Source organism: Phallusia mammillata, chromosome 2 (assembly GCF_965637545.1).
Source record: "Phallusia mammillata chromosome 2, kaPhaMamm4.hap1.1, whole genome shotgun sequence".
Lineage (NCBI taxonomy): Eukaryota > Metazoa > Chordata > Ascidiacea > Phlebobranchia > Ascidiidae > Phallusia > Phallusia mammillata.
This window is the reverse complement of record NC_137253.1, coordinates 6,320,622-6,340,334: the sequence shown is the minus strand read 5'-3', so window position 1 is coordinate 6,340,334 and position 19,713 is coordinate 6,320,622. Positions and strand designations below refer to the sequence as shown.

Genomic DNA, 19,713 nt, shown 5'->3' with positions numbered 1-19,713 from the left:
CTGACTGATAACAACCAGAACGTAAAACAAGGTTTGTTAAACCAGGGGTCGGTAACCTTTTTTGCATTGCGGACCGGTTTTGAAAATGAAATTTTATCGCGGACCGGTCTTCAAAAGACTACAAATATTTAGCAATAAAAACGCTTAAATTAGTTTATCATCCCCGGGATACATGGGCGAAATGTTTTATTGCATTTAACCTGAAAAAGTACACGGCCCGGTAACGAACCGGTACCGGGCCGCGGACCGGCGGTTGCCGACCACTGTGTTAAACAAAGGTGTACAGCGATAACAAACGTACAAGTATAACGTTAGCGATAACTCAGGGCCTAGGTCTAGGTCTCAGCATATATAGCGTGTTATGTTCTGAATCCATATCGAGTTTAAAAATTTTCTTGCATTAGCAAACGCGAATATATAGTCAAATGACAAGGCGTTATTGTAACTCGGGGCGAAGGTAGTTTCGCACCGAATAATAAGAAATGTTTATTGTACAACGAAGGCAGCTACAAGAATCGGTTTTACGGTTGCATAAGTGCTAGTGCGTGTGCTTTAATAAAACGCAACATCTAAGGCCACTAGACTTTAAAAGAAAGACAAAATTACCTTGACGTGTCTAATGTGCTGCTAAAATAAAAATACGCAAAAGTATATACAATACACATTGTTGAGCATGTGACTAAAATGTGCTTGGACTTAGCCACGCCTTGGGTTGTGAATAATCATTGGCGTAAGTTTGCTTCGAGTGAGAATAGGTTGTACTGACTATAGTCTATAAAACTTTGGATTCCACATTAAAGTGGGTCAATACTAAGATGTAATGCATCATAAACGCTATGTATCGCATCATGTGCTAAATCTGTTAATTCAATTTAGCCAGGCTTTCGCTTCCTGACTGCTGATGAGACTTCCATTGTGTCATTGCATATAAAGCCTATTGTGTTTCGACTTTAGCTATACATAACTGTCGCGTCGTTGGCTTTTACCAACAGGAATTCAGGAAGTTACTACGTTATACATTGGTTTTAAGCTGAATCCACCAATCTGCGCTTGTATTAGCTAGTAGGGTTGCTTAATCAGTAAAGGCAATATACGTGGCAAATAATTTGTTTTTAGGCTCAAACCGGACTTAACATTTTCAATGTCAATACCATGGTGTGGTAAACAGTTTTTTTACGTCCTATCAGTAACTGTTGTCAAGCTGATCATTTGAGATATTATACAATCAGGACAGAACGTATGATTTTTGATTCGCTCATTGGAATGACCTGAAACTTTGCACGCTACAACTGACTAAAATTTAGAGTTGTTCTGTGAAAACGGTTTGAATTTATTTTAAACCGATCATATTTCACACCCGATAGATCAGTCCAACTGAAGTCGTTTTAAAACCACTTTATAAACCAAAGATAAATAGATGTGGTCTGTAGTTGTTCTGTTGTTTCAGTTGGATAGACAATAAAATAAGTTGCTGGTAACTTGATCAGCAATTTATTACGTTGAATGTTTGTGCTGTATTTGGATAAGGTCTCTTGCAATACATCTCTCGTTCACTTACTACCTAGTTTAAAGCCTTTTTCGTCTTAAATACTTTAACTACGACCCATTTTGTCGTACATAGTTAAACTTGTGGAATTTAATTCATTTGTTGGTTTGTTTGTATTTTTAGTGCGGACATTCGCTGTCAAGAGCAACTAGGATGCAAAAGAAGAGTTACGTCGTATGTCTTTTAGCATTAAACCTTTTAGGTGTCTGTTTGTACTTTTCGGCCATACGAAACTATACAAACAAAAATAAAAACTTGAATTCAAGTGTATTTACAAAATCTACGCCAGCGCCAACTGAAGGACAAACGTCTACAGAAAGGACTAAGTTAACAGTCGACGACATTGGATTTACGATGACAACTTGTGACAAATTACATAGTACAAGACTCGACCTAATACTGAAGACTTGGTTTGTAAAAACCAATGGCCAGGTATGGATATTATGCATATATTCGCCAACAGTGTGTAAAAGTTTGGTGGAAGGGTTCTAACTTTTTACTTGGTGACTTGTACCGTTCTCACAAACCCACACATGAAACATATAGTTAGGTTGAAGCGACAGACATGAATTTGTGAAATATTAGTGTAACTTGTAAATTATGTCTTTTGTAATTTAATAAGGATCTGTTTGCACTAAGATAAGTTGTTCCACAATTTGCTTAATAGGGCAATTAATAAGAAGATTGTTTTTGCTTTTTTTAGGTGAACATTATCACAGATGTCGAGGACGCAGTTTTTCAAAAGAAAAGTGGTAAGAAACTTCAAATTTACTTTGATTTACACAATCTTACTGCACAAATCTTTTTTTGTTCTGTAGGAAACAAACTGATTAAAAGCGGTTGTGGACAAAGCCACGGCCTGTAAGTAATTCGCTTTTGGCATTTTTCGTCTTTTGTTTGCATGTGATTAGATTTTTTAAGGCCGAAACTAAACGCGTGCATTTTTTGTGTTTGTTGGAATATACACAATCATTATCAAGTATATACAGAGCAAAATGGTTTGCCAATACCTTGTGCGAGCATTTGCTAGTTTCCATATTTTACTCGGAAAGTGCAACAAGAATTTGAAATGTAATTTGAATCTCCTCAATGATTTCCTGTCTGTTGCGTGGTTGGCTGGATACAGTTTAAAAGTCCGTTTCAGAATATTCAGACATAACATCTTGCCATCTTATTAACCGTACATTAATACGTTAAACGGACGATTTGCTGCATTTAAGATTTGGGTAACAAGGTATGCTTTCTGTTTACGTCCAAAACAACGTTTGAATTATTTTTAGGCACCCGCCAGGTTTCAGCCATCCTGTTGCTTTTTTGTTCCATCTACTTATACTTCGTATTATCATGTTTATAAGCGTATTGCAATAAGTGAATAGATTTTTTTGCGAAGGTAAACAAATATTTTGATTAGAGAGCTTTCGTTTGTCAATTTGAATTTTGATTGGAAAGCTTTCGTTTGTCAATTAAGTCTTTGCGGAAATATTATTCAAGTCCATTAGAAGTGTACTTGAAAAATAATGTTCTCACATTGAAATCTGGCATCTTAATGCCGTTTAAGGCCATTTTGCGGTTTACACCTTATTGCGAAACTGAAGTTAAAAGTTATTGTTTGAGAAGAACAGTTTGATTCGAAAATATCTCTTGTATCAAAAAATGTAATATTGATTTGATTCGAGTTTGATGCTGGATCTGATTCAACTAAAGTCAATGACGCTGATGACACACTCGAGCGAAATTTTTGTACCGACGATTGGTCGGGTCAAGTACAATCTTTCTCAGTAGGCGTTAAGTCAAGTCAAATTCTTTAAAATGTATCAGTTAAGATGAACATAAATTCATAACTGGGATCAGCCCTGAAGCGTCTATGCAGACCAGCGATCACGGCACACTCATATACAAATCACCGGTATAGCGCCTTCAATGGGCCTGGCGTACTGTGATCTTTAAAATGTAATTATATAATGCGAATACTTGAGTCATTACAATTAAAAACTTACGGTTAGGTTGCTCAGTTTACAACATGCCGCCCATACGAAGTCACGAAAACAACCTTTTAACGAAAACTTACTTATAAATTAATATTTGTGTGATCAACGCTCCCAAACTGATGAATTCCAGGTCTGTTTGCTTTTAGGTTTGGCCTAACCCTCGGCTACCAGTGCATTCCGCCAGTGCATTCTGCCAGTGCATTCTGCCAGTGCATTCTGCCAATGCGTTTTGGCCTTAACTGTGTAAAGAAAATAACACTCTTTTCCAATTTACTGAACTTACCCGAACCATGCTATTTGCTTGCGAACCGTTGTTGCATTAAATGGTCTTTGATGTATGTTTTGTATTTCCAAGCTAAATTTAAACATTTTCAAATTGTAGTTTGTCGCTTAATTGCGATTTATACGTGTAACATTTCCATTTTCAATAACTATGTAGCATTGGAACACTATACACGGATCTGTTTATACGTTTAACAACGAATGTAACGGCCTAAACAGACGTAAAAAGCATCCTGCTTTTTATTCAAACATTTCGGCAATACCCATGCTGTATCCAAATATCAATGCGACAGAATATATATCCCATTACTCAGAAAATCATTTTCCTTTCGATTCCACAATTTAATTTATTCAGTGTTTTTTTTATTTCAGAGTTGATTTATGTTGCAAACTTGGACGCGAGTACGATACATTTATGGCAGACACGAGTAAAAGGTGGGTGATTACATTTTGTCGACAAATTGCTTCAAACGCCTGTATGTCAGTTTACTTAACGTTTCGTGGTAACCCTAAAAACCCAGTTTACACCAAGAGCGAACTCGAACGGCTCATTTTTTTCTCACGCAATGACGAGAAAATCAGGTTTACACCGGGCGCGAACGTTGCGACCAAAGTCGTTTCGTCCGGCAGTGTTGCACTACCAACAAAAAAGTTGCAATTGATTCAATATTTTTCGGTCAAACGCACGTTTAGCTGTTGCATGTGAAGGGTTAATCAAATACTAGTACACAATACATAACCTATGACCACCAAAGATGTGGTTTTGCAACAAATATAATTTAAATTGCTCAATTTAAACTAAAGCCGCGGTACATATTTAATACAAAACAACCCTACTCTGTGCAGCCAACTTAAGACATTCACCTGCTGGATCTAACTGTACAATTGAGAAAAGATACAGAAAAATGTATATTATTGCGTGCGTTTTGAGGCTAACTAAACACGCACTGGAGACGGTGATAGTCCGAATGTAAGTCGTCAACACCTGCTTCTTAACTTTCTTTGCGTTTTACCAGGTGGTGGTGTCACTTCGATGATGACAATTATGTAAACGTTGGAAGTTTGGTGAATTATCTTGATCAGTTTGACGACAAAAAAGACTGGTATATTGGTCGAAAAAGTCGGCCGAATTTCAAGGTTTGTCGTGTTAAACTGTTTACAGAAATTACCTCATGTCACTGAACAGAGTTGTAAGTAGGCCCGGACATTTCGGATCGGGCTCCTGCCTTTGTTCGGGCGTTTTTTGACAAACATGCCCGATTCGGGCCTGACTTCACATTCTATGTCCGAAGTTTTTTTTTTTTTAAGTTACCCATACAAGTTACTATAGTTTCTATCCCAACAGCCCTAAACGCGTCGTGCTTAAGCCAATGTATATTATTCTACATGTTTTGTTCATACTGTGCTGTGCAGTGCGTTTCGTAGTTGAACTTTCGGGAATTAATGGGCTTCTCAAAAACGCTTCGGGTTCGGGCTAGAAATTCGGGTCCACTTACAACTCTGTAGAACGAATTGATTTTAAATTGCTCATCAGATATACTAGTTATAAAGCAATTACAATACGTTGATTTGTTATGAGTTGTTTTCGAAAAGATTCAAATCACTTTAGAGTATAAACAAAACACAAGACTGCAATATCCACGGCAGGGACGTTTATTTACTTTACACCAGGGGTGCCCAACCTTTTTTTACTCGAGATCGACTTTTGAGGTAGTTTAACTCCCGAGATCGACTTTTGAGGTAGTTTAACTCCCGAGATCGACTTTTGAGGTAGTTCAACTCTCGAGATCTACCATTCCAATACAAATTAGCAAAGACATAGCGAGAACCAGAACAAAATAACAATTACTACTGCAACTATTACTTTTGTAACGTAACAAAGCGCCTACTTATGAACTTATTAACATATCTTATGATTAATTCACACAATAAAGTCATCTATGTACAGCAACGCGTTACAAAGCAACTATTTTAAATAAGTTTCTGCAACCCTCGCGATCGACTTGAAATCAGTCCGAGATCGACCAGTCGATCGCGATCGACGAGTTGGGCACCCCTGCTTTACATCATATCTCAGTAACATGAGAATAGGCACCCAAAAATCTCAGAGGTGACATGTTCCGTTATTCTGCTTTTTTGGCAGTTTTTTATTTATTTTATTTTGTAGTTTGTCATAACTTGTCAATTTTGTGTTTAGAATAGACATCAACTTCTCAAATCTGTTAAAATTAGAGCTAAAAGAGCGAATTGTTGTTTAGTACGCCTTGTGGTGTAAGAAAATGTAAAAACAAATATACATTATATGGCTGGGAGAACATAGTAATAGTTTTGACCCACTGAGGAATAAGGAAAAGTTAAAACTGTATTTGGGACATACAAACATGTCGAATACTTCTTGTACTACCAATACGGTTTTCATGTAACGTCGTTTGTTTGCAGTCTCGCTATAAATCGAAGTTGTACGTTTATGAGTTTGGAACGGGTGGCGGTGGACTTTGTTTTTCAAGACCTCTTGCTGCAAAAATGCAACCTTATGTCGGGTAAGTTCATTTTGCTTTTTAGTCAAATTACTTGCTCTGACTTTCCTTGAATATGGCTGGCCTGCTGTGCTTTATAACTCAGTTTTCCACAATAGAACTGAATTGATTGTATGGAGACCTAACGCCTGCGTTGTTTTACTAAATATAAGTCAACAGAAACTACATTTAACATTTATGAAATGCCCACCTCCGATTGCAGCTACAGGGCTATGCGTTACAGTTCAATTTGCCATCGGTGTTAAGAAGATTTGATTTCAGTTATACATGTTATGTTTCCAAGGTGTCTGCATTTGCTGGAAAAATACCCCCACAAAAACGAAATTTAAAAGTGCATTTATATCTCATTTAAATTACTGCTAGAATACATGCATTCTTTGTTTGGTCAGGTTTTGCTGGGGATAAAGTAATAAACACAATGACGGATATTTACAGTTACATTTCAACACACGTGGTGGCAAACACTAACTTACTTTTAAAATTTTACCCAATGTCTGCCATTTTTATACATCACGTGTGGGCAATTCAGTCTCCTCTGCAAAATAGAAACCAATTAACGATTTTTCTAACATGCAGGGTATCCTTATTTATCAGTGTTTGGTGTTAAATGGCCATGTCATACCATCAGCAACAAGCGACAGGTGTGGCTGTTGTTTGAATGGACAAGGCAATTATTATCCACTTGTAAAGTCAAGGTCCCCGGCTCGCAGTTAGTTTCAAATGCTTTGGAACGTTCTAATCGTCGTGCAAACACTTATAGAATCTGTTAACCCGTACATTAAGGTTGAACAACAGCCGTTCATTTTGGAGGTATAAATTTGATCCCGATGGGGTTAAACCGCAGTACTCCAGGCCCATTGAAGTAGCAATACCGAATCAGCCGGTCATCAAGCATTCACGTATGGCAGGGGTCAACAACCTTTAGGATGCAGCGGCCAAAACTAAGATATGCCAAGTCGCGTCTGGCCTTTGTGCCTTTTAATTGCGTTCAATTCTAGTCATATTGTTGAAACTCTCGAATACAGCTTATTTTGATGGGGGTTGTCCCGGTATTTGGCAATGTTACATCGCCACAAATGGACGAAAATTCGGTCGTTTTCCGTTACCTTCCCAAACCTTTCTTAACACTTTCATTACAAAAACTGGATTTAAAGCGATAAAGCTTCCCATAACGACAATAAATAAATAAACAGTCGCGTCAATGGCAGTAAAAGTTTCTGTAATTTAGGACACGGGCATTGGACTGTTTTTTTGGTTGATCGCAGTACAAAGGATTTGCGGACCCTTGATTAAGGGCACTTGAAACACAATCGCAACAGTTAATACGATTGTATTAAAACAATAAGATAAAAGAACAGACCTAGCAGAATTAACAACAATGTTGTTCCTCCACACATGGGCGCCGCCACGTAGGGGCAAAAGGGGACACTTGACCCCCCCTGGAAAATAAAAGTATTGCAAAATTACATCATTTTCTCGAAAAAGGTGATGACTGAAAAACGATAATGCTCTAAGAAGGGAAGTTAAGATAGTCAAAGCAAATGTCTAAACAAGCGACTTTAACGATGTCGGCATTGTTTACGTATCTGGTGTTGTTTTCATAACCTCTGCTGTTTTTTATGTTTTTTAAACGGACAAAATGGTTCATAGTTGCGTCGCTGTACAGGGATCTTTTATCGTTGACGCAAATCTACTGCATATATATTATGCCAGTGGTTCTTTATACATAATTTCTTGAGATAGTAATCTATCCCTGCAAGTGTGTTTTTGTCAAAGTTAGCCCCCCCCAAAAGTTAAAGTTAGGTGGTTTCTAAATGGGTTGCGGGCCGGATAATTTTGCGTGGCGGGTCGGATGCGATATGGCAAAGTTTTTCGGGCTCTTCGTGTATGGGAATGGTTAGTGACCGGCTGATTTGGTATGACTCCTTTAATGGGCCTGGCGCACTGTGATTTACCTATGAATGTGTCGTGTTCACCACAGAGTTGTAAACGGACCTGAAATTGGAGCCCGAACTCGGCCCAAACCCGAAAGTAAAATCCCGAAACTTGGCCCGAACCGAATCGTGTTTAAGAAGCCCATTTACGCCCGAAAGTTTGATTGATAGGCCTATACATCGTTTAAGGCTGTTTGACATTTGGTGAAGTTCAGCAACTGACTACTTAGCTATAAAAATTTATTCAAAAAAAATGCTAACAGAGACTGCTAAAGTCAGGCCCGCATCAGGCCCATTTTTTGAAGAAGCCTAAGCTCGAACCTCCTACCTACAAGGTCGAACCCGGCCGACCTACATCTCTCGATCTCCGGTCTGCATTGATCCTTCGGGGCTGATCCCTGTTATGAATTTATATTAATCTTAGGTGGGGTAAACTTTTAACCAATAAACTTGAAGTAGGGCACAAGCTGACTTATCTTAGAGGGTGAAAAATAATTTACATTCTTCCCAAAAATGTTTAGTAGAACAATTTGTAATAAATGACAACACTTGCTTGATTTTCAGAAACGGGGCGTTCCCTGGAACATGCCAAGCTGTTGGAGCCGCAGATGATTGCACCTTTGGGTTAATTGTAACACAGTTGATTGGAACTAACTTGACGGAATCTCCATTATTTCACTCGCACTTGGAGAAACTCGGTAATCTTAATTCGTCAACGCTAACGCAACAGGTAACACTTTTAATTTTACCACCTAGTTAAGGTCGGTATAAGGGCAGGAAAGATTTGTTTGGCTGTAGACACTGCACACCGTTTTGACCAGAGATATATTTTCATGGCCGACACCGATTATCCGTGGTTAAGAAGGCCGATAACCGATATATAAAGCCGATATTTTGTTTGCAGTAAACGACAAAAAACTCAAAATGCGAACGTTGGGTGATTGTACGACAAAGTAAGAAAAAAATGTAGTTTAAATTAGGGTTGGGCATTTGACCGGTCAAATAAAATCTGGTCAATTGACCGGTCAAATACTTGTCAAATAGGTCAAATATCGGTCAAATACTATTCCCAGTATTAAATTGCAATTTTAGTTAAACGTTGGAAGTTTAATCTTTTTCTAGACCATAAGTAATGGAAATGAAGGTTTCAACTCATGTAAATTTCTTTGTGAAATAGGAAATGTTCAGTTTATATTATATTTCAGACTTTTCCAATTGCATTGCATGCTTCATTTCATCAATGTCCCCACCTGTGTGTCTGTAATTTTCATTCTGTAATCACATTCGTGAACTGGATTCTCATTATATTCTATATACATCAGATTAAAGTCCAATTTTAACTGAGATTTAACTGCAAAACTCGCTTATCCTGCTTAAAATCGTAATTTATGCTGTTAAGCTGATGTCACATCTCCATTCGTGACAAAAAAGGAATATACAAAAGCTTGATATGTACGTACTTTATCCCAATAAGTACTGACCTGTAACTTATCCACAAAAATCTATTCTGGTCAATTATAAGATAAATATATAGCTACAAACCATTTTTGGATCAACTATAGAAAAAAAGGACTGTAGAAAAAGGACTGTAGACCTACAAGTTTACACATATGCTTTAAATTACTTAGATTTTTTATCTGTCAGTAAAAATGTGCAACATTTGCAAAATGCCCAAGTAAATACTAATGAACTAACTTCCCCTCATGGACCTATCACACCCAATTTTTGTTAAGAAAAAACGGTGCTAGAAGTGATCCATGTTTTTTAATTGCATTGTAAACCTTGCAAAGTTTGCCATACGTAAATCAGATCTTAATTGCAAATGAAAATTATCTCTTAATTGTTTTGGGATTTATTTCAAATAAACGAAACACATCTACATTGGCCTAAAAAGCACTTACTAATATAAGAGTATGCCCTAAACTGTTCTACCTGAGGGTTATTAGAATTATGTTACCCTTTTCAACAACCAAAAAGCAAGTCCAAGAAAATTTACCACATTTGATTTTTAAAATTAAAAATAGTATTTGACCGTTAAATAAAGTGCTGTCAATTGACCGTATTTGACCGGTCAATTGACCGACTTGCCAACCCTAGTTTAAATGTCATGCTTCACTATAAGTATAAGCTAACCTAATCGTGTACAAATTGAACTAACGAAAGTCACGTCAGAGCATCAAAGCTTTCGACGTAGACTTGCCTTGATACGTTTTTGTAGCGGACGGAAAATGTCTTGTCAACAGCTGCACTGGTAAGGCCCATTTAGGTCAAAAGAGTTTGCACCGTCCTAACTTACCTTTGCATTGCACCGGTAAATTGCTTTCATATAACATTTGTTTTCTTGCCAAAAGTAAAAGGTTTAATTTTTCATTAAACCAGTTTTCCATAAACTTTTTACTGAAGGCATGTAGGCTAGTGGGCACAGTGGCGTAGCAGCCACTTGGCGGTTCTGGCTCTGCGCCAGGGGCGGCAGGCTGCAAGGGGGCGGCAAAATGACTTAAGGGGACACTTCTGGATAAAAGTCAATATTTTTCAAAAAACGTTTTGTTCTCATGAAAAAGGAAATTTTATCAGGATTTTTGCCTAATACATTTGTTCTCCATTTTTCATTTTATTTTATTTTAACGTTATAGCATAAGTTATAATATGCAATCATCTCCAGTTTATTAACGAATTTAGGGGACGTCCTGTGGACCAACTAAAAAGTCATCACGGACCACCAGTTGAGAACCACTAAGCTAGAACTTGGCCGAATGGTCTGGCGCGCCTGACCCACATACAGACATAAAAAAAAACGCAGAGACAGTGCAGAGACTTAACGCAGAGACAGTGAGGCTTCTTATTCGAGCAATATAGAACTTCTGAGACGCGGCACATTATTTGTAATTATTTTTATTGAAAAGATTGCTTGAACATGAAACTATTTCAAAATTTGCTGCAGTCTACTTAGGGCGGCATTTTCAACGAAAGCCAGGGGCGGCAGCATATGCCCCTACGCCACTGAGTGGACACACATGGTTTAACGTACGTTTACTAGCGAAACAGAATTCAAATGACCCATGAGCTCAATAGAACCACGAGTGCTAATTGCGCGTTTCGCGAGCAGCGTGAAATATAGGATACAAACGTTAGAAATGTGGGTTCCGCCTCTAGCTATACCAGTGGTTCTCAACTCGTTTCGGGCCATGGACCAACGGCCCAGTAAAAATAATATCGTGGACCATTTCTTTTTGGGTCAAGATTGAAGTACGCATACGAAACCAATTGGGCTTGAAACATAATACTTTAAATCCGGTTTTCAAGAAGTGAGATACAATTATTAACAGTTAACATTTTAATTCTCTTTTAACGTAAGTTATAATATGCAATCATCTCCAGTTTATTAACGAATTTAGTGGACGTCCTGTGGACCACCCAAAAAGTCATCACGGACCACCAGTTGAGAACCACTAAGCTAGAACTTGGCCGAATGGTCTGGCGCGCCTGACCCACATACAGACATAAAAAAAACCTTGATCGGGATTCGTCCCCGGGGGTGTCCTGGGTTCGAATCCCGTGAAAAAAAAATCCTCGAGATTAAAACGATTTTTTGTTAGATGTTTTTGTTTATTAAAGCAACGTTTGTGAAAAACGATTTGTTGGGTTAAATATAAACTTCCGCCTCTCAGCATAATCTCCTGGCATATATATAAGTGGCTACGAAACTACTTGAGTCCGAACAAAATAAAAATGACTATGATTTACATCTAATGTAGATTTAGGGCAGTGGTTCTCAACCTTAGATGTACCGTGGCTCCCTAAAAGTAACTTTCGGGCTTCGTGGCCCCCTACCAAAAAATGTTTGTAGCAAAGTCAACTAAATTGTCAAGTCCATTATCTATCTGGATATTGTTTGCAAAATATAAATTCCAATGTTGATAAATAGTATTGTGAAAGAAACTGGGCCGCAGAATTTTGGTTTATAATGTTTATAGTGAGCCTACACCCTTGACATAATTTTTATCATTTATTACCTGCTTTCGTTCTGGATCAGAATGTTTTCAGTTTTACATTTACAAGCATAATAATTATCCCTTCATCATTGGTTTGTTTGAACACTTTATCACTATATCTTCTGTCGTTAGGCTTGTTTGAGTTACAATGGAAAAAACGTGGTAAATCTCCCTGCTTCCCTACCACAGTTTAGCAAGGAAGACGACCCAACACGAATCCTGTCTCTTCATTGTAACATTTATCCCAAGGAAGATATTTGTGCACCTTTGGCCAAGACTTGATTCTCGTTTGTAACACAATGCGGAGTTATAGCTGCAGTATGTATTCGATTCTAAGCTTGTGAAGTGTTTTTTACACTTCATTATGTGCGGCGTACAACTATATACGGTTGATATCTAAGGCGGCTTGCATTTTTAATGCCGTGCGTTTTGATACATTTTGCATTCAATTATGTTTTGCATGTATACAAACCCGTTTTGCAACCTTAAAAAAGAATCACCCAGCTCGTTGCTTGGTGCATTCAAATAAACCTTACATCAGTAGATTTAAGTTCATGAAATAAATTTTTAATTCCTTCTTTAGATTTTATGATTAATATATTTCGCTTTAACAGCATAATTAGTATTTCTTTTTAAAAAGAGTTAGATCAAGCTTTGTTTGTTAATAATATATATCTCTCAAAGATAAATGACTTGTTTTAATGACATTAAACTTATTTGAACAAACACATGTTTTTTTATACATCGCACTGTATTGTGTGAACTGAGATTTAATCGCACTGTTCCGCCATAATATACCTGACGATCTGTTATTTTAAAATCAGTGTAGCGTGATGGGTGGTTTGCACGATGGCTTGCCTAAATTGTATGTTAAGTGTGCAATGCCAACCTACAAAATGATTTAACCAAATTTTCACGTTAGGCATGCGATGCATTAAAGTGTGAACCGTGTAATATTGACTTGTTTCTGGGTGATTGTAGGGATGCAATTCTTTAAAAGCCTCGTTGTCTGAGATTTTTTAATTGCCCAAGACTGTTGTAATGGTCTATTTCAGTACCGTCGATACGGAATATGACTACCAAATTAATTGTCGTTTCGATAATAATCATTTTGGCGACAACGTTTTTTCGTTTTCATCTCCTTTCATTGAATATAACTGCCTTAATTATTATTATTTGTTTATTCGGTCGCAGTATTTGTGCAACGGCAGTACGTTTGACGTTTGGCTTCCAGCCTTTTATAGTTGAGCATATTTTCATTGTGTTTCTTCAAATTGCTTCACTGAATTAAAAGCCAGAAACTGCAACATTTTATTATTGGGCTTACATATTTCTTTTTGTATCCCATGGTGCACTGCGCATTGTTTTTAATCAGAATACAACTAAGGTACCTGCAGGTAACAAGGCCCCTTAAAAAACTATTGCGCATAACTAAAAAAACATTCAATAGTTTCCGCCCAAATTTGGCATGGTGGTTGTAGCGGTCAATTGTAATCATCCATCAGACTTTGAAGGCGTTTGCAAGATTAGTTTTTGTATGATGACAGAAAATTAAAAACTTGGGCCTTAATACATACCTATGCTGTTAATTAGGCCCAACATTTTTATGTATTTTTTAAAGGTCGAAAAATCAATCAGACTACTTTATGCTTTGCGTCGGTCCAAATCAAGTTTAACCAAGCAACGTTACTAACTTTAAGACATATAACTGTTAATCTGAAGGTACTAACAACAACGAATAAACAACCACTTGACAGTCGATCACCAATAAAGCGAAATGAAAGATCACATTCCAAAAACTTAAAAAAAGACTTATAATTGGAACTTTCATCTCTCTAATAAAGCAAATAAGCAATTTTTTGCATACCAGTCGCCTTTGCTATAAAAAACAATACAGAAAATGACAAAAATTTTAGGCCTTATTGCCAGCAATGACTGACAAACAAAACCCTAATAAAATTCATTTGAGGTAATTCTTTTTTTCAGATTGGATAACGCTCCAATTCAGCTAAAATGACCCCTTTCTGATGTATCCTAATAAGATTTCATTTCGTCAACAAAACCTTTTTATTTTTGTAACAATTTAAAATAAATAAATAATAAAAAGCTGTAAAAAACACTTTTGAATTTGGATTGGTCGTAGAAACTAATACACAGAACTTACAGGTCCAAAACTTTCCAAATCATTATAAGTTTGAATAAATCTAAAAATTATATCGAAACGGAAACGTTTTTACTTGTATACCAAAAAATATGAGTAGTGGGCCTTATTACCTTCCGGGCCTATATACCTTCAGGTACCTTATTGTATTGTCCGCAAGGGCCAATCAAATATTCTGGTCTGTTACGGATTTAAGTTGGGCCGGGTAGATTTTGACTTAGACGCGGAGAGTGCGTTGCGTTAAACACGTAGTCTATTGATTCGAAGGTAAATCATATTTGTCAAAGAAAAGCGTTTTTCTTTTTAACCTGAACAAGGATTGTGTTGTAATGGTGCGCAAACAAACAAGGTGTGACGGGGATAGACAGCATATTAACGAGCAAGGCTATTTTTATTGCAATGCTATTTACGAAAAACATTCACATCCAATTAGACCAGGGGTGTGCAACCTGCGGCCCACGGGCCAAATGCGGCCCATTGATTAAAGGTTGTGCGGCCGGCAGAGAAGCTTGCATTTCAAATGTACTTGCAAACGAGTCCAACTGTTATATAGTTTTGAGTAGATCAATTTGCCTTGTGCTATTTTTCTGCTTCTTGACAATAACGCTGCAAGAATCAAAAGTAAAACCGCCTTGTGTTATAATTTACGAAGGCCTTCGATCTTATCATGGTAATTGTATTTGGCCCCACAGTGCCAAAGGTTGCACACCTCTGCATTAGACTATATATGTGGACATATTTCATTTTCAATTAAGAACATCAAAATTATTCCTAAGAATGTTTTTGATACCATATTGTCAGACCCGTTTACAAAACAAAAGTATGATGAATTTTATTGTGGTAATTTTCATTTAAGTTAGTTTTAAGCCAAATTTGTTGATAATTGAACGTAAAACAGCCAAAAAAAAACATTAGAAACACGAATGGTAGCAAACTGACAGGAAAACGCAACGATACTTCCAACATGTTTTCCGTTTTGCATTGATAATAGTGACCGTTTTTGGTGGTTATTTTCTAACATACTGATTAGTATAAATTTGAATTGAAATAGTTTTTCAGGGGGTTCGAAACCAGGACACTTCCTAGGACGACTCCCGATCATGTTTTTTATGTCTGTACATTGGTCAGGCGCGCTAGACCATTCAGCCAAGCTCCTAAATTAAAAAAAGAGTTAATTTCAACCTTTTGTATGTGGCGCCACATAGCGTCATTTTTATTTTGACATTTTTGTCGGGAGTGGGCGCTGGGTACTCAACCCAAACATATGGTGCGCCTGAACCACATACAAACATAAAAAAAACCTGGGTATTGGTCGTTGCGAGCGTGGGTTCAAACTTTGTGATATAACGAAGATAAAAGTGTTTAGTTTGGTGTGTATAGTTTGACATTAAAAGCGGTAATTACCCTCCTAAATATAAGTCATTTTTCTGATCGCCAATTTACTTAGTACAAGTGACTGCATCAATGAAACCATGAAACGAAAGGTAAAAGCTATTATATTATATATCTTCAGATTACCTGAATGTCACTTTTGAGTTAAAAAATCATTGGAATTTTTAAATGATATGTTCAAGCGCATAAGAAAGTGTGACGTTTCTCCCAAGCGGCTAGTGGCGTCATTGCAAAAGCACTAGGTGGGAGAAAACATCACAGACATGGGTCGAATTTCACAAAAAAAAGCAATTCAATTTGTAGTGGAATTTAATCTGATAAAAACAAATTTGTACAACCAAAAAAGAAAACAATACTACAGTTGATTTGACCAGTTGTGGAATTTGCGTTGTCTGCACGCGTCAGACGTTAAATGCCGTAATTTGCGGTTTCTAAACATGGTATTTTCGTTGTCATTTAACTTAAGGCTTTGTGCTTGCATTTGCCATATACGTGCCTAACTATGTGAGCTCAGTAATGCTTCGTCATGGCGAACATCCGACTGACATTAGGGATTAGAATGATAGACTAACAATTAACAGTTCAGCAGATTTGCTACATTCAGTACAGCTTGTATAGTTAATACTAAATGTCGGACAAGTAAAAATAGTTTTAAATGGGTGAAAATTAACACTGAGCAGAAATATACTAGAGCACCAGAAAGATATAGTTTTTTAGCGTGTGAAATTTGTTTTAACAAACATTTTAATAAATGCGACGTATGTGGGTATCTTTGCATTTAACTATTTTTGCGATAAAGGTAAAATCAAAAACAATTTTAATACCGTTGGATAATTAATATTTTCATAATGTCGCCATCGTTATCCCTTGTGACTTAAAAAATTATCTTAAAAATAACTTAGGGGTAAATCATAAAACAAGAATGTGAAAGTGAAATCACTACGACACTGCGTTAACTGCCCGAAACAAAAAAATCATTTTAAGTACATATATATATTTTAAAATTACATCAAAACGGAAGCATTTTTTGTGGCACATAAAAAATATGAGCAGTGGGCCTTATTACCTTCCGGGCCTATATACCTTCAGGTACCTTACAAAATAAAACACGTTTTAGTGCTTTTTATTGTGTTTTCGAATGTGATTGATGTAACGTCGTTTGTTTACAGTCACGCTATAGAACGAGGTGGTATGTTTACGAGTTTGGGACAGGTGGGGGTGGAGTTTGTATTTCAAGACCTCTTGCTATAAAAATGGAACCTTATTGTGGGTAAGTTTATTTTGCTTTATCATCAAATGACTTCCTCTACCCTTTTTTGAATATAGTGGACTTCTATTCATTATATTTATAACTCAATCTTCCACCATGCGTTATAGAACTTGGTGGGATTCATACCTTTGGAAATATCGGTAGAACGCCTGCGTTTCGTTACTAAACATAAGTCGACAGAAACTACATTTAACGTTTATGAAACTCTCACTTCCAACTGCTGCAGGGCTATGCGTTGCAGTTCAATTTTTCACCAGTGTTAAGAATTTAATTTGAGAACAAAATATCATGCATGTTATGTTTCCAAGTTGTCTACATTTGCTGGAAAAATAAGTCGACAGAAACGAAATTGAACAGTGCCTTTATTTTTTTATTTAGGCTACTGCTAGAATACATGCATACTTGGTTTGGTCAGGTTTTGCGAGCTTCCATCCCAAGGAAGATATCTGTGCACCTTTGGCCAAGACGTGATCTCGTTGGTAACACAATGCGGAGTTACAGCTGCAGTATGTATTCGATTTCTAGCCGCGAGGCTTGTAAAGTGTTTTATTACACTGAAGTATGTGCGGCTTACAACTACATACGGTTAATATACAGGATGTCTTGCATTTTTTATGCCGTGCATTTTGATACATTTTGCATTCAATTATCTGTTACATGTATACACACCCGTTTTTAACCTTAATGGAAATCCCAGTTTTTTTAACCTTAATGGAATCTCCCAGCACGTGTCTTGGTGAATTCAAATAAACATTGTGTCAGAAGATTTAATTTCATGATATAAGTTTCTTATTTATCCTATTTATTTGCATCATTCAATATATTTCGCTTTGACAGCATCATCAGTATCTTTTTCAAATAGAGTTTGTTACAGCTTTATTTGTTAATATTATAGATATCATACAATCTTGCGAATGAATGACTTAATGTTTTGATGAAATAAAACCCATTTGAGTGAAACATTAGTATTACTATTTTGTCAATATTACCTGCGGTTTGTATTTGGGTAAATATCGTATGCTACATGCTTTTCTCCGCTCCCATCAGCGGTACTGTGTGTTTTAAGATTTACATCGCACTGTTTCGCTATATAGCTGGGGTGGCCAGACCTGCTTCATGTCCGAGCCGCGTATTACAAAGCTTAGTTTGAAAAGAGCCGCAACACAAAAAATCAAAAACGAATTTATTCACACACAATGTAGTGTACGCTATCAAATAATGATCATTGTTGTGTGGTAAAACTGTGAGTCTCCACCTGGGGTGCAAGGTGTTTGAAATTAGGCTGATATGATGGGAAAGTTATTTAGCTTCGTAGTGACGTTTCAAATTGCTAGTTTGTAACGATTGAGCGAAGCTTTACAGATAAGAGACACATGTTTAAACTTTGCAGTTATTGCTAGTCAAACGTAAAATGCTTTTATTGTCAGCCCTGACTTACAGCTTAAATCTGACAATATATTTGACTACAATGCACAAGCTATCACGCTTCTGTGTAATAATGTTCTTTTCGGTTTGCGGAATGTACATTGGTTATTACAAACGGTCAGTCTATTGTTAATACGTGCTAGAATGCATTGTTTTATCATCAGGTCAAACAACTGCAAGATTGGGAAATGTATGTGCAACATTAAAGAGCCGCAATCAAAGGCTCAAAGAACTTATATTTTTGAGAATATGTTTAGTTTAAGCTGTTGCGTTTTACATATGTAACTCTAACTGCTCTAACTATCATTGATTGTTTGTTCTCTCGCATTATTTGTTCAACGGCAGTACGTTTAACATCTAGCTTCCAGCCTATTGTTGTTTGGAACATTGCCATCGTGTTTGTTTCAATTGCTTTACTAAATTAAATGCCAGAAACTGCAACATTATGTTATTGGGTTCACGGATTTATTTTTGTATCCTCCTAGTGCACTGCACATTGTTTTCAACTAGAATACAACGGTTGTATTGTCCAGAAGGGCCTATTAAACCTTCTGGTCCTTTACGGATTTTTCTTAGTCTGTACTGAGACTCTATTTGCCTGTCAATGTTTACAATTCAACCAGCGTAACGTATTTTTTCATAAAGTCATGGGTTTTGGGTTTGCCCAATTTTGCCGAGCAATGAACCAATGAGCACCGTTGAGCTTGACTTGTTTTGTACAGCGCAGTTGAAAGTCAAGTCGAGTTCGTGATTTAGCCTTCGTTTGACAAACAGGAATAGATACAGTCGTTTAAACTGATGATTATTAGAAGGCTCATAGAAAGGCATAGTTCGTTACGGAAAATTTAAGTACCCGTATGTTATTTTTATTGTATATTTATTTGAATGTGCAGGATTTGTTTAATTACAGTTTGGTGCTACACAACACAGGATTGGCGTGGCACAAAAGTCAAAATCATCAGATTTTTTTCGCGAGTTGCGCTGTCTGGGGCAAGAAACTAGCGCAGCAGGTCGAAAACAGTTTGGAACAGCTACCGTTCATTAAATAAAAATGTTAAATTAATCAAAAATTGTTTGTATACAACATTCTTAAGAAGCTGATGTGTAATATTAGGAGTTAAGAAAAAGCGTAGTTTTTTTCCACAGAATCAAACGTGTGTATTTTAATTTATTTTATTGGTTTGTT

The 19,713-nt window shown here is 36.8% G+C and overlaps 1 protein-coding gene and 1 long non-coding RNA gene across 2 annotated transcripts; both read left to right on the top strand.

Moving 5' to 3' along the window:
* The first annotated feature begins 1,284 nt into the window (after positions 1 to 1,284).
* On the top strand, positions 1,285 to 14,143 carry LOC145214444 (beta-1,3-N-acetylglucosaminyltransferase lunatic fringe-like). Its single transcript, XM_080082971.1, has 8 exons — positions 1,285 to 1,978; positions 2,250 to 2,298; positions 2,365 to 2,407; positions 4,189 to 4,251; positions 4,833 to 4,953; positions 6,256 to 6,356; positions 8,852 to 9,017; positions 12,412 to 14,143. Exons 1-8 carry the CDS (start codon positions 1,700 to 1,702, stop codon positions 12,559 to 12,561), a joined length of 972 nt encoding a protein of 323 aa, XP_079939097.1. The 5' UTR covers positions 1,285 to 1,699; the 3' UTR covers positions 12,562 to 14,143.
* Positions 14,144 to 15,792: 1,649 nt separating this feature from the next.
* Positions 15,793 to 18,770, top strand: LOC145214460 (uncharacterized). The gene is made up of 3 exons (XR_013857055.1): positions 15,793 to 15,924; positions 17,002 to 17,102; positions 17,481 to 18,770. It is a non-coding gene; the product is annotated as an uncharacterized LOC145214460 (long non-coding RNA).
* Positions 18,771 to 19,713: the final 943 nt, after the last annotated feature.